The following is a 16,595-nucleotide window of genomic DNA, read 5'->3' on the forward strand; positions in this document are numbered from 1 at the left end:
GATTTTTTTTATTTATTTGAGAGAGAGAGCACAAGCAGGGGGAGCAGCAGGCAGAGGGAGAAGCAGGCTCCCCACTTAGCCAGGAGCCTGATGCAAGACTCGATCCTGGGACCCTGGGATCATGACGTGAGCCAAAGGCAGATGCTTAACCCACTGAGCCACCCAGGCATCCCACATCTCTCATTTGTACACTTTGCAGTTTTAAAGGAATTTGTTTAAATTAGGCATTTACCTAGTCAAAAGCATAGGGATTGCATTAGCAACTCAAATGGAAAAAGGCCATGTTTGACCTCATGATGAAATGCCTCTGGATGTAGCAGAAAGGGAAAAAGAGGTCCTTGGGGCCAGTTTCTTTCCTTATTTTATATTATTATTATTGTTGTTGTTATTTATTATTTGCATTTCAGGATGCTGTGGTGTGTCTCGACCTGGTCTGTTTGTTTGCTGTTTGGTTTGTTTATATGTTCCTTTTAAGAGCTGCTCTCAAACTGGGCTCGTCTTAGGAAAGCATAAAGAGGGAAGCTCAGGGAGGACCTTAGCCAGCTTCAGACTTTATTTTTCTTGTATTGTGCTCAACTTCACATAGCATAAAATTAACCACATTAAAACGTCCAACTCAGCAGCGCACCCAGGGTCCCCATTTCAGCCGGAGTCAGCCCGGAGCTAAGGCACCTTCACCTACCTGCCCTCTGTTATCCAAAGACGGTCCTCTGACCCTTTAGCTCTACACCTGAGTTTTTCCTCCATCACCTTTCTTCTCCCATTTGAAGTTCCGTGGGGACTAGCCCTGGAGGGGCAATCCCAAATGGATCCCACGCCTGGTTATTCACATGGGGCGGAGAATGAAGGAGGGAAGCATCAGTGATAGTGGTAAGTGTGGAGAAGGAGGGGCCAGTGACGTGCTGGGTCAGTAAGAGGCATCCACAAGCACACGGGGCAGGTGGGAGATGGGCGGGTAGGTGTAATCTTACCTGTGATATACAGGTAAGTGACTGGAGAACCCCACTGCCACTGTGCGGGTCGCTGACATCAGGTAAAGGCTTCTTTGCTGGCTAGCCACAGCTGCTGCTAGCAGCCCGAGCAGTGGGTCCTGCTTGCTGTCCCATCCCCTAAGACCCTTCCTGGGTCCCCTCCATGACCCGGCAACCCAACATGTTACCCAACGGCTCAGTAAGCTTCCAGGACTCCAACACGCTACCTACCAAATGAAAGAACTTTTGGATGATGGGGTGGTGGGTTAGGGCTTCTACCGACTTCTGATTATAGCGTTTGTAGAATATGAACATCACAGATCTTGTTGTTGCCATGTCAATGTAAGCGATTACTCATTTTGAGTTGCTAAAATCTCCATCTCTCAAGGGAGGATAGGAAGGTTCCCAAATTTGGACTTCAAAGTCTGGCCTCGGGATGAATTATAAAAGGCAAGCACTGCTCGCTTCACATGCCAGTGATTATCTTTACCAGTTAAAATAAACAGAAATCGCACTGCAAATTCAAGAACTCATAAATTCTAATCGTTAATTCTAAATTATATTTGTACTGTTCATCTTTATGTGAAAGTGTGTAACAGTCTCGAAATTTATACTCTCACTGAGGCTAACGTCCCCCTGAACAGTGGATCTTAAAAATTCTCATCACAAGGGGCACCTGGGTGGCTCAGTCGGTTAAGCATCTGCCTTCAGCTCAGGTCAGGATCTCGGGATCCTGGGATTGAGCCCCGCATGGGATTCCCTGCTCAGCGGAAAGTCTGCTTCTCCCTCTGCCCCTCCCCTTAGTCGTTCTTTCTCTCTCAAATAAATAAAATATTTTAAAATTTTTCTGATCACAAGAAAAGACAAACTGTTAAGTGTATGAGGTGATAGATGTTAAAGGAACCCATGAGGTGATCATTTCATAATATATACACACATCAAACCATCATGCTGTACATGTAAAGCTGTTACAATGTATCACGTTTGTGATTCCCACTATTGATACAATGTATCATGTTCTGCACCCAAACCTGTTACAATGTGTGATAACCTGTGTGCCTAGATGTGTTACCATGTATCATGTTGCAAACCTGAAGCTGTTACAATGTCCAGGTCAATTATATCCCAATAACAGTGGGAAAAAATCTCTCAGAGTAAAGAGGTTCTCCATGTAAACTAATAAAGGAAGAAAGAAGCTTAATGAACAGGGTAGCAGTATCAGAAGCTACTAGAATCTAAAGCACGATGCTCTGCTTTTACTTTCTAGGAAATAAAAAATAAAGCCTAAGCATTCCCTATAATTAGGAATACGATTTAGTTACTTATTTTTTATTTTATTTTCACTGGCCAAACGCTCAGCTGGTGAAGCAATAAGATACCTTTTTTTTTTTTTTTTTTTTCAGGGAAAAAAATTACCTCTGTGTGAGCAGTGGGCTCAGATCTCACGGGGTTTAGGCATCTCTGTTCATGCTGTCCTGTGTCCCACCCACCACCTAAGTCAGATCCCGTCAGAGTACAGGTCCTTCCACTGGTGAAGGCTACGTGTCATGCGTGAATCAGGCACAGGGCACCAGCTCCTGCCACAAGACTTGCCTACGCTTGTGTGTAAGGAGCACCATCAACACTCACCTGTGTTTAAAACCAGACCAGAGTGTTAACTGACAGCAACCTGGGACAAGTGTGAAAATACAAAATAAAGAACATCACCTCACCGATCCTGGGTTCAGGCACACCAGAGCTGCTCCCAAGGGCGATGTGTAAAGTGACTGATTGGAAAAGAAACCAGGAGGCATTATAAGAAGGCCATGGATTTCGTAAAAAGTCCACGAGTCACTTAAAAACTTCAGATGAATTCGAATAAGTCCCTTTTTAAAAACCAGTATTAACCTTATATGTTAATTTTTAGGACCTGCATTTGGAAATGGTAAGTGGCCAACTTGCAATTCCCAGACAGGGCATTAAGGAGCATTAGTAATTGGATTTTATCATACAGAAAAGGTGGAAAGAATATAGCAAAGTGATAGTTTCACTTTATATTCATAGCTTTGGAATTTTCGACGAAAATGTGAGATAGAGCCCTACCCATTGCCAGAACAAAGGCAGAAGTTTTCTAGCTAATATGGGGAAAAATGCTTTTGCTGCTTTTAAAACTAGTGGGGAGGCTTTGAAGTTTCAGAAAACAAACTTCTTGGTACTGAATGACCACATTATTTGAAAGCCAAGAGGACACAAGAAGGAAGTGAGGTCACAGAAAGTTCTAGGTTCTTCAGTGAGGGTGGTCTAGTGAGTGAAAGACCAGGCTTCATCCTGAGCCCAGTAATACCCCAACACACGGATGGAAACACTGGACACCCCTTGTACCCACACAGATGGAAACCACAATAACGACCTATTTGACAAATGTAGGTACATGGGTTGCAGAGTGTCCTCCAAAAATTCATGCCTACTTGGAGCCTTAGAACGCCACCTTATTTGGAAATGGTTATTTACAGAAGCCGTTCATGAAGGATCCTGAGATGAAATCATTCTGGATTTAGGTGGGCCCTGAGTCCAATGACTGGTTTCTTGGTAAGAAGAGGAGACACAGGAGAAGCCCCGTGAAGACAGAGGCAGAGATGGGAGGGAGGCAGCCACAAGCCCAGGGGTGCCCAGAGTTCCTGGAAGCTGTAAGAGGCAGGAAGGACCGTCCCTTGGAGCCTCAGGCAGGAGCCTAGTCCTGCCCCGCCTGGATCCCAGACCTCTGGTCTCCAGGACTGGGAGAGAATAGACTTCTGTTGTTTTAAGCCAACATGTTTGTGGTAGTTTGTTAAGAGAGCGCTAGAAATCTAATACATTGAGATTAGGATCAGCGAAGAAACTTGCCAGCCACTTGCAAAGAACTGAGACAGTCTTTGGAAAAATCACAATTACTGTCTTGCTTTCCATCGTCGTTTAAAATACTGTCAGAAAGAACCAAAGAAAGGAAACATAACAGAGCTCTCCTGTTTCAGTTTGTTTTTATAACTATCAAAACCTGATAAAAATATAATGATATGCAGGGGCACCTGGGTGGCTCAGTGTGTTAAAACCTCTGCCTTCGGCTCAGGTCGTGATCCCAGGGTCCTGGGATCGAGCTCCACATCGGGCTCTCTGTTCAGCAGGGAGCCTGCTTCCCCCTCTCTCTCTGCCTACTTGTGATCTCTCTCTCTGTCAAATAAATAAATAAATAAATATATTTTTAAAGAAATATAAAGATATGCAGATTTTAAAATTTTTTAAATTTTTATTGTTATTTTTTAAATTTATTTATTTATTTGACAGAGAGAGACACGGTGAGAGAGTGAATACAAGCAGGGGGAGTGGGAGAGGGAGAAGCAGGCTGCCCGCCGAGGAGGGAACCTGATGAGAGACTCGATCCCAGCACCCTGGGATCATGACCTGAGCTGAAGGCAGATGCTTAACGGCTGAGTCACCCAGGTGCCCCTAAAATGTTTTTTTTAAAACCTTAGGTTTCCATTCAAGATCATGTGCACACCACAAGGATAAATTCTCTCTTTTCAAGCTAAGCCACATGTTATGAAGATAAATCCTGAACTCATGACACCAGCGTAAGTAGATGTTTCGAGGAAAATGGAACCTTTCAGTATCTGTTGAAAAGAAACATCTGCCAAACGTCAGAAGTGGAAATAAATACAGTTTACGTAAAATTAGGCATTCACAGATTCTGACAACCAGGAGTTCACCCGTACTGCAATTAAAAAAAAAAAAAATATTCGAGCAAATACATTCTCTCCTTTGTTAATTAGCTTCCACTTTGCAATGTAGAGTCAAACACACCATGGCTGCTAATCATCCAGAAGGTGTTGATTATCTGGTAGACACTCCGAAGACAAAAGGCAATGTGAGCTATGACCCCAGCCCTCCCAGAGCTTAGAAATCGGTTACAGGAAGTAAACGTTAGTCACAGGAAGAAACAAAGCCATATACACCAGAGTGTGAATTTCATGGTTCACAATTAATTGAGGGACAGAGAACAGGATGCCACAGTGACCCTCTGTTCCCAGAGAGGGGTAGTGTCCCAAAGCTGGTGGTTCTCCCTCCTGTGGATGTCTGCCTCCCTGCTCTTCCTCACGAGGGGACACCGAGTAGGGACTGGCAGAGGTCAAGTGCACAGCTCACACCCTACAGGGTCCAGTACAGACCCCCACACAAAAAGGACATGGGTTCAAAACATCAATGGTGCTGATCCAAGAGTTCAGAAACAGGACTTCCCTGATAGGCCAGGGGAAGAGGTCGTGTCCTTCCCTAGGACGTGAGATTAAGGGAAATAGGTCTACTCTATGGATAAATGGAAACAAAACATAAAGAACTTGGGCACAGGTATGAACATCAGGAAACAGAAGCCAACCCAGCAGCCTTCCATGCATAGCACTCAACCATACTGTATGACACTGTGCATTTCATGAGATGCATCTGGTCTTTATTTTTTCCTCAAGGCAATAAAAATGTTACGTGCTCAGGGATTTTTGTTGTCTTTTCTGTTCACCGCACCATTCCCAGTGGAAGTCACCATGTGGAAAACAGCAGGACCTCAGAATGTAGTTAAGGAATGAAAGAATGAATGAATGAAATCCACTATTGTCTTTTTCTTGGCAAAGCTATCTTTGTAAGAATAGGAAACGAGTGTGTTATCACTTTCACCCTCTCTCATTGTTTTTTTTTTTAATTTAAATTCAGGGCTGTCCCTATAACACCTTGTGAATTTTGCATGCCAATTCCCAGCTGAAGGATGACTAGTCCATTTTTCTTGATAGTTACAGAGAGTTTTATGCGTCATGGTCAGTGAATAAATTCTCACTACAATTTGGTCAATGCTGGTCTTCCCCTGATAGACGTATCAACCTCTGCCTAGTTCACAAATTTAGATTTCCAAGCCTCCAAAATCAGGATCAAATCCCCAATCATGGTAACACTTGTCAAAAGGAGCATATATCTGTAGACCTTTGGAGAGTGGTCTATTTTAGCTACACTTCCCCCATTTCTTGCATGTGTACACCAGGGGAGGGCAATGATTAGACAAGGCTGACATGGGGGGCACCATAGGGGTTCTGCCCTGGGTGGGCTGACGAGACAGCACTGGGCTTGCATGATGAAGGGTTGGAAAGGGGCCATGCTGTTTGGGCAACGACAAAGAGTCATTTTCCAGAGCTGTGCCTATGTGAAGGCGAGGACCCAAGTTTTCAGATCTGTAAGGTGTAACAGAGACCCACAAAGGTGAGTGAAGTTTCCCTCTTTGTGATCAATGTTATGAATAAAATGGAACTTTTTCCATTGAAAGTGGTGGTTTTGCAATTTCCGGTAGAACTAAGGTGTGGATGGGTAGGAAGATGGAAGGGAAACCTGTAGGGACAATGTCGTATGAGATATGGTTGGAAGAACCATCACCCTCCCAGTGGGTCCCTTCCATGTGGATGTCTGACAGCAAATGAGCTCCAAAGATGGTTGACAAAAATCAGAACAGAATGAGCCAAGAAAATGAATTAGTAACAGGGAAAAAAAAAATATTCCTCCAAGAAAATCCCAGGCCCAGATGGCTTCACTGGTGAATCCTAGCAATTGTTTAAAGGAGCATTAACACCAACCCTTCACACTCGCTTGGAAACCATGGAAGCAAAAGGGACACTTCCCACTCATTCTGTGGGGAAACTAGTCCCGTTACCAGAAGCTGACGAATGCATCACCAGAACACAGATCTAAGGATTCGTCTTTTTTTATGAATAGAGATGTGAAGTCCTCGAGAAAAAAATACTAGCAAACCAAATCCAGCAACATACGCAAGGGATTATTCACTGGGGCCAAGCGAGATTTATCCCAAGAGGCTCGTTTCATTTAATATTCAAAAACGGCTTCATGTGATGTATTGTGTCAAAAACAGGACAAGAAGCACATGTTGATCATTTAAAACATTGAGTCAAAATGGAGCACGTTGAAAATAAGACGTAAGGCGATACAACTCTTAGGGAAAAATACAGAAGTAACTTGGCGTCCCCTTGGCTCAGGCAGACTCTTTATACCGAAGACAAAGAACAAAAGCAAACGAACGGAAAAAACACATAAATGGAAGTGCCTCGCAATTACAACACATTTGTGTTTCAAAAGGTACCAGCACAAAAGCGGGGGGGGGGGGGGGGACACAAAATGGAAACACGTTATTTGCAAACCCTATATCTGATAAGAAACATGTATCTAAAATGTTACTTTAAAAAGTAACCTTTAAGAACTCAATAAAAGCTAAACAAAAATGGGCAAAGGATCTGAACAGACATTTCTCCAAGGAAGATACATGGCCCATGACCACGTGAAAGGATGCTCGACATCTTTAGGCTTTGGGGGAAATGCACATCAAATACGATACCACTGTATGTATACCCACTAGGATGACTATAGTCAAAAAGACAGATGTGAACGAGCATGTTGGTGAGGATGTGGAGAGATTGGACCTTTACGTTGGTACAAATGCAGCCACTTTCAAAAAGAAATTGGAAGTTATTCAAATAGTTAAGAGTTATCCAATGACCCTTAGGCATGTACACAAGAGAGACACAGATGTACAGTCAGGCAAAAACTTGTACGTGAATATACAATGCACCATAATACCTAATATCCAAAAAAGTGGGGAGAACCCAAATGTGCATCGAAAGATGGATGGATACATCAAACGCATAACAGCCATACAGTGAATTATTCTTCGGCATTAAAACATGACAAAGTCCTGACACGTTACAAGCTTTGACATGCATGAACACTGAAGACGTTCTGCCCTGTGGAAGGAGTCAGATGTGGAGACCACATGGTGTGTGATTCCATTTAACAGGAAAATGTCCAGGACAGGCAAAGGCATAGAGATGGGAGATTAGGGTTGGTCTAAGTCTTTGGGGGTTGGGAGGGATAGGTGCCTGGTTTGTTTTTGGGGGGATGATACTGTTCAAAACTTAGGTGGGGTTGGTAGTGATGCCTCTCTCTGAACATACAGAAGGCCACTGAATTGTATGCTTTAAAGGCGCACATGGTGTAGAAAGTGCTTTAAAGAAAGGATATAGAGACGGTACAAGGGCAGACAAGCCCAGTGGGTCTTTTACAAGAAGATTAAGAAGAGGAGGATGTGTGAAACCCGTGAGAATTGTTTGGAGGGCCATCGGAAAGACTTATGACATCAGAGTGGTTCTCCACAGCACAGTTTTGAAGAAATACGATTGAAAAGGAGGAAGATCATTTGAGGCTTAGGAGGGGCACAGTCACGAGGAATGAGGGGGAAAGGTATTCAAAGGTCCAGAAAAGAAAAGTGAGTAACGGGGTCATCTAAACCATTATCAGGGTATTTTGGTTGAAAGATGGGAATCATTCCTCTGTCCAAACTGGAAATATTTCCTTGTTGCAAAAACTGTTCTCTCGAGTCTGGTACAAGTCTTAGTTATATCGGGTAGAACTGATGGTGTTCCTCTGGGAGATCGGGTCATACATACACCTACAACAAAATGTGTGTTTTTATAATGCATTTACGCTACCCACCTGTTTATGACTGTACCCATTTCACGGGACACAGCTTTCCCTGCATAACGTCTGAACCTATAATAAAAGCCATTATACTGAATGCTGTGAAAGTCAGTGCATATAATCTTGAATCAACAACAGAATCACCCGAGCCTTGCAATTGATTTACCTACGAAAGACTTTAGCTCATGCACATCCAACACCAAAGGATGGTTGCACGGGAAGTTCTAAAATATATCCAAATTTTTTTTATGGTGGGCATTCCACACTTCATTCCAAAAAGCTGCCATTTTTCTAAATAAATACACTACTTTAAGCGTTAGATGCAACATCCCCAATCAATAATGTCACAATGTAACATTGTTGTAAATGTAAAAATGTAATTTTATATTCCTAAATGCACAAGGTAGCTGCCATATCCCAGTGACATTTTTTTCTCCCTAAGAAATTCCCTATGAATTTGCACCGTGCAACCACATGACCTCAAACAACTCAAGACAATCGGCTGTTCATACACTTGGTGAGAAGAGAAATGGAGAAAACTTGCAAAAGAAAGAAGGGAGCTGGTCTTTGTATTAATAATTTGAAGAGACTCTGGTCCGAATGCAAACATTCCTAGGAAAGGACAGTTTTTAAGGTATATCCCATGTGATTACTAACTCAAGCTTACGTGATGCTCTTCAACCAGTTAACTGGAAATTAACTGGAAATTATGTATTAACCGATTCTCCTATCAGGTCTGTCCCAACATTATGATTTCCAAAAATGGTGATGCCCATACAAAGAAAATGTCACCTTCCTTTAGGAAATTCTGAATCATTCATAAGGGATCAAGGAGATTCTCCACAATGTTGCATAGGCTCATCAATGGTTTTGCGCATTTTAGATCAAAAGAAAAGTCTTGGGTTCTAACTTCTCCCCATCATGACTTTCTTCACCCCAAAACATCATTTCATAACCCTGGGGGTCTCCACTTGCTACGCACATGGATGTCTGTCGCCTCCGAACAGGAGAGCCTCTTTGCTTTGCTGTTCATGTCCACGTTTCCATGAAGGCACCCTCCCCATTACAGAGTCTTCACCCCAATGCATCGGTTTCCATGTTTGTTCCCAGGCTCCTCTGAAGTCCCAAAGACAGGATTTTAATCCTGAACGAGGCCTCTTACTTGCTGAATAAACCCAATCAATGCAGTGGGCATTTTCAGCCACCAGGAGGCAGAAGAGGAAAGTCCAAGCCAAAGGCCACCAAGGACAGAGCTAGACCATGAACTTCTCCATTCTCGGAGCTCACATTCCACACCAGCAACAACAAAGACCAGATTAGGTGTTTCCAAGTGATTATTAAATGCATAGAAACCTACTGATGAAGAAGACGATGAGTGCAACATATTTTGGGCAGAAACATTTCTTTTTTTCTTTTTTGCAAGGCCAATGCTGCCTTGCACAATGTATGCATGTTATGACTGGTATCTGGAGAGCATACCCCCCATGCCACCTTCCAGCCCATCTTAGAGACCAGTCCAGCAGGGGAGACCCAGAGCCTGTTCTCAGAAGGGGCTGACCCCTCTGCTGCCCACCACAGAGGATATTAAACTAACAGTTCCCATACTTTTCCACCACCGACTTCCAAAATCCTGGTTTTGGTCCCGCGTGGTCCCGCACAATTCCTCTTGCCTCTGGGTCCCATTCCCTGCCATTTCTCCCATAGCCCTTGACTTCTCTACTATTGTTTACTTTTCCCTAAATGCAACACATCACCTTTCCGCTCTAGCCATTGAACTTTTAACTGCATTTTAAATGCAACTCTTGGGGCGCCTCGTTGTCTCAGTGGGTTAAGAGTCTGCCTTTGGCTCAGGTTATGATCTCAGGGTCCCGGGATGGAGCCCCAGGTTGGGCTCCCTGCTCAGCGGGAAGTCTGCTTCTCCCTCTGTCTCTGCCCCTCCCCTCTGCTCAAGCTCTCCCAGTCTAGGTTGAAATATATAAATAAAATTTTTAAAATAAAAAATAAATAAAACAAGTGTAAAGTAAAATAAAATCTTTAAAATAAAAAGATAAATAAAACAAGGGCAACTCTTCCCATGGGAAATCACATTAGGGCAAACCTGCAAAGAGAGGAAACATAATGGGAGTCAGGAGGTTAGCGTCCAGACAGGCAGATCCCTGAAGGAGGAAACTGCGTTTTTCCTTTGATCTATGTACTTACATGAAACTCTTGTCTTGATAAATAAGATGGGTTCCATTTGCAATTTAAAACAAAATCCTTAATAAGACAGAGAAACAATGAAAAGACAACAGAGTCTAAGAAAACAATAAAGCACGGCCATTGGCAAAGAGCCAGCAACATCTTTAACTCCCAAAGAAAGAGGGACGGACAGATGCTCTGCAGAGCACCTGGATGTTTTGTGCGCATCAAGTTATTATAGGGACCACCAAAGTGTTGTGGAGGCAAAATATTCACGCATGATGCCCACAATATGCAATTCACATCATAGCTGTTTACAGGAATTGGTGAGTCCTGTATCCCGATGATTCCCAGACTCCTTTTACGAATCTGACATGGAACACCAACATACCAAGTGCATTAGAGCAAGACTTGTCCAACCGAAGTCAAAGAGCCATCTCCAAATGCCGGCCACCCACCCTCGATGTCAGATGGAAACCAAGACCCCGCCAAGGACACCAACACTGCAGAGGGGAACACACCATTCCAACATGCAAATGGCTCCCATAATCATATGAATTTTAATCCCTGTGTCTTTTTCCTCTGCCAATAGACTACCTTTATTTCCAACCATCTCTTGTGTTCTAGTCAAAGTCATGGTGTCACCACACCTAAGCAAATGCATGCAATTACGGATCCTAAAGGCAACTTCAGCACATGCCCTGAGACAGAAATTTCAGAATAGCTACTGGTACCTGAAAAAACGAGCAGGTGTCTCTGGTACTTTCTTTTTGAACCCTGGAAAAAGTCAGTTATATAAATCCATGGGCAACATTTCCTATTGCTATCACTGGAACACCCTGATAATGAATGAGCAAACGGTAAACCACTGGGAGGCGTCCCTATCACCTCCCGGCTTTTGTTTCTTTGTAAGTACAGTAAGCGAAGCCCTGCAAGGAGGTTTGCACGTAGTAAGTGAATGGCTCCAGCCATCCATGGCCGGCCACACTGGAGTGTCTCCCTGAGTTTGCTGCCAATGCAGAGTGGTCAGAACATTCTGAAGCAAAAATAATTTAAAGCATGCAAGAGCCATGACAGAGCAGGGTAACCAACAAGGTAGTAAGTCCATGGGAGGTAAATGTAAATGGAAACAAATATTTGAATGGAGGGAGAACTGACCAACTCAAGATGTAAAGGCAAATGGAAGACAATGAGGGAAAGGAGAAGCAAGAGGCATCCACAGATAAATTCTAGATATTTCTATCACAAAGCATGAGAGAGGAGATTTCTCTTTTCTACCGAAGATCTTTGGACACTTGTCATGAAAAAAAAATAAATAAATAAGAGGTCAATTGGATAGAACTCAAGAGTTGGATACATACGCCTTCCCAATGACCAAGGTGTAGACCAGAACAAAGAGGAAATATGTTTACAAAAGATCAACTTCGTTGAAAATAAATGGAACACCAGTTCGATCCCTAGCCTGTATGTAGGCATAATTAATTATCTTATAGCTATGAGGGTACATCGCAGCTAGCCTGGGAGGATCCCGGTTTATTAGCAGCACGTTAACAGCTCTCAACCATCCCAGACTAGCCAGTCAGTTGTAGGGTTGATGGCCAGCAGGATTGTGTCACATGGTTCTGATTAAAGAAAACATTCCTATTTCAAAAACCAAGTGTGAAGAGACTCCTGTTTCTAGAACAAGGGTCTTATAATTATAATTATTATTTTTTTGATTAAGGCTCAGTTTAGAGGACGGTATTTTGCAGTTATTAGCGATTACAAATCTGGCCAGTTGCATCTGCTTCTGGGGATGAACAATGATATTGATATGCTGTCCAGGAATGTTAATAAGAATGGAAATTACAAAGGGATGCAGTGTCCTGGATGCTGGTTGTAGGCCGTGAAACGTCCCACAATCACCTTGCAAGGCACAGAACACGACAACGTTCTACAGAGATTCTGATGAAATTTGCTGAATTTCTGAAGATCACAGCTCAGACTTCTCTCGTGGGGAAGATGCCAATTCACTGCTGCCTCACTCTGAAATCTACGTTCACTCCATGCACCAGCCTCCTGCTTGTACCCCATAACTCCTCTTGTTTTAACCCTCTCTTTCGGGTGGGAAAACAGAATTAATTACGCCATAAAAATAATGATATCCAGCAGGGTCGTTGCGTTTCTTCGACAGGAAAAGAGCATTTATGCGCTAACGACGTTTTGAAGAAGAAACTCAATATTTCAACATTCTGCTCAAAACATATCGACTCGTCTCAAAAGCACTAATTAGGACGTTCGTTGCCACACGGGCTGAGCCGTCTTATTTGATCATCGTTTTAAGTATCTGGATCCCCGTAGTTTAAAAATAATTCTCAAGACTGGAAATAGGGACTTCCTTAAAGCTAAAGTGTGTGCCGGGGACAGTTTTCAAGACGATCGGAGCACTAGGAAGATCCGTGATGGAGATCAACTAAGTCACATTTAAGAATCTCTACCGCCCGTGTATAATCAGCGAAGTTGGCACATTTCACCCCAGCAAATAAAAGGGGGTCTGTGGTGTTCTTAGGGCCTCCACACTAGCTCATTCGTGGAATGTAAATAGACTGGCACAGAAATTCTAAATTGATTCTTTGATTTCTCGGTCACCCATTACAGCTCTGTTATGTACCGGGATTTCTTTTTTTTTTTTTTTTTCTTTAACCCTCCATTGCCAATTTTTTCAATGGGAAAGATTCAAATTTCCAAAGATTTCAAATTTGAAAAAAATGTCAAAAGATTTCAAATTTGAAAAAAATTCACATTTTTCAATGGGAAAGATTCTAAAAGCAAACTCCTTTTCTTAAATTATATATATAATTCATATGCAAAAACCCTACAGCATTTTCTTAAATTATATATATGTATACATGTACATATATTTATATATGTGTGTGTGTGTGTGTGTGAATCACCCTCAGAGCATTTTCCAGATCTGCACATCATTTTACAAACTGGCCCAACTCATCAAAGATCTTCATGTCAAGATGCATACTACAGCTTGGCTTGACATGGGGAAAATCAATTTCCCTTGAAATCTAACCTTTTAAGGGAACATCAACACATCACGCATGCAAGAGAACATTCTGCTACTGCAAGAAGGAAGAACTTGCGCAATGTCCGTTGCTTCATTCAGAAAACAGACCCCGGGGCTCCTCCTTGGTGGGATGATGTTACACGGGGCCCCACACACTGCCCTCTTTGAAAAGGCTCTGCTCATGGCTCCAATGCTGTTGTTTCCTCTCTCCACCTCTTTGTTAGAAAGGACCTTTTGTTAAAGATCAAGAAACACGATTTCCTGTTGCAAACACTAGTAGCCAGAAGCTGCTGGAATACACACACACACACACACACACACACACACACACACCAGTGCTATACAAAATTAACTAAAATGATTCTACCAAGATCTGGCTCATAAGACCTCTGAAAAAAGAAGAAATAAAATCACAAAATGAGTGGGCTCTTGAAGCTAATACTTTTTATTTCCTTTAAAGTAAAAAAACAAAACAAACAAACAAAAAACAACAAGGAGGAATTTCGAAGGCCTTCTCAATGCTCCCAAAGGCACAACTTTGCAAAACATCTGTGGGTGATTTGCATTTCTAAATTAGAAATGCAATTCTACCAGTCACCCCGCTCCAGGGGTCTGCAACAGGTGAATGTTCCACATGTAAATGGAAAAAAAAAAATGTTCAAAATAAAATTAAAACATCAAGGCAAAAACAAAATACTCTTGTTAATTTTGCCCATTTGGAGAGAACATTTTCAGCCATAAGTTTTGTTTCAAAACCTTCACTGTGTCCTTTATTTTTTTATTTTACTGTAAACCACACTGCAACATCCATGTTTCGCTCTGTAGAGTCACACTGTGAAAGACTCAATTTCCAGCACGATGTTTATGCATTGTTGTCTTGAAAACACTTTTACCCACGCCTAGGAATATCAGTCATAAAACATACAACAAGCAGACAAAACTGCCAAAGAAGGTAAATCTGAAAATATTACCCCCTACCAAATATGTATTTTTTCTAAGCTCTCCACTGGGGAAAAATGAAGGAAACATCAGAACAATGGAGAGCTACCCTGCTGAATTTCCAGGAACTTAGCCAGTGTCCTTTTACGGTAAATCATAAACTATTCCAAAAATTCAACCAAGAGCTCAGCTCCATTGTGTGCAAATACAACAGTCCTTGTGACCCCACAGCAGGGGCCCAACATGCACAGATAATCAGTTAAGGAATGAGGTGACAAGTTTTCCAACACAGGAGAAGCTAAGCAACATACCTACTTAACCACAGAAGAAAGCCCACGTCTATGGCCATCACCACTTCTTACCAAAGGATCACCCATCAGCAAAGGTGTCCACTCTACAGCGCTGTGTGGCCTCCCATGGTTTTCTCACAACCCAACGAAAGAGCACGTTAAATAAACTTTCTTTTTACTTTGGCGACCTTGGAGCCTGCCATTGTTCGAGTAAGGACGGGGGTTCCCTGAAATACAATTCAAGAGTTCAACAACGCCATGCTAAGAAGGGAGACCGAGCTACAAACATTTCTTGCACCGTCCAGGAAGCACCGAGAAGTAGACCTTCATACACATCGGAGTAACGTGGTTCAAACCAGTCAGTCCCCACACAACGGAAGGCAGTGCATGTCTGTCACCGCATCTGGCGCACCCTTGACACGACGCAATCACTTACCTAGAATGCCCAGCCGGTAGTTAATGGTTATCACGATGACATTGCCGTAGCTCGCCAGAACGCTCCCGTCTATCATATTGCCAGTACCCTCCATGTAAGACCCGCCGTGGATATAGACCATGACCGGCTTCTTACTGTTCTGATCATGGATGTCTGAAAAAAAAGTCAAGTAAGGAAACACAATAAAAAATCACACTGATTAATGGAGGCTCAGGGCAAGGGACGTGGATTACTTTTCCCTGCTTTGGCTGGAATCAACCAGGTGTGTATTTTTGAGTTATAGACACCTTCATAAGACTGCCTACGAAAAGTGGTCAATGGGATATTTTCTAGTCCTAGAAATGGTACTTTGAGAAGCACACAGACATTTGAAGTCATATGAGTGCATCTGTACATTGCTCCAAATATCGAAAACACTGAAATATAGAGAACTTAGATGAAGTACTTCTTTCCGGAACGGGGCTCACGTCCTAAAAGCTGACTTATCGAGGAAGCACATGGCATGATGTTTTCAGCCGCGAAGTCAGTGTGAAATCAACTTCAAAATGAACATTGATCTTTACGATGACTGTCCTCTTTATTCAAAGGTGAGCTTACAGATTCATTTTCAACTTCACAATGAGCACACAAGACTAGCTGTGAGACTTCAGTGCTCAATACAGGACACATGATGGTGAAAACCAAAGAAAGGGCGAAAAATTATCAACAGAACAGAAATGAGCACCACTGAAAACAAAGCAAAACAAGATGCCAAGCAAATGTGTTTGTTCTCATTTACTGGCTGCAGGCACAGCTCAACACATTTAACACGAAAGCCACATAATAAAAATGACACAGGACTCCTGCCTCAGGATGGAATTCATGAAATGTTACGTATTTTCACAGAAGACTAGAAACTGCCATTGTGATGTGCAACCAGCGTGTACCCTTGGTCATCCCTTTGTTCCTTTACTGAGCAGTGATGTAAAAACTATGTTTTGCAATGGTCTGTGAGCACAGAAATTCAGAGACCACGTGTCCATTTGTGGAAACCACTTACTAAAAAGGTATTGATCACATAACCCGTTTAATCAGTCCTTATGCTTATATTGAATGTTTTGGAAGACTGACCTCAATGATATTTATTTCTGAATCTCTCTCTATGTATATATAGAGAGATATATACACATAGGTGTGTGTCAATAATTCAAATA

General features: G+C 42.5%; 1 protein-coding gene across 1 annotated transcript in view; it reads right to left on the minus strand.

Annotated features, from left to right (window-relative positions):
• Positions 1-15,549, minus strand: part of NLGN4X (neuroligin 4 X-linked) — a 115,843-nt gene extending 100,294 nt beyond the window's left edge. The window contains exon 1 of the mRNA XM_080795694.1: positions 15,403-15,549. Within this exon, the coding sequence (XP_080651820.1) occupies positions 15,403-15,523 (121 nt within the window). The 5' untranslated portion in view covers positions 15,524-15,549. The remainder of the gene's footprint in view (positions 1-15,402) is intronic.
• Between the last annotated feature and the right edge of the window lie 1,046 nt (positions 15,550-16,595).

Source organism: Martes martes (assembly GCF_963455335.1).
Source record: "Martes martes genome assembly, chromosome: X".
Lineage (NCBI taxonomy): Eukaryota > Metazoa > Chordata > Mammalia > Carnivora > Mustelidae > Martes > Martes martes.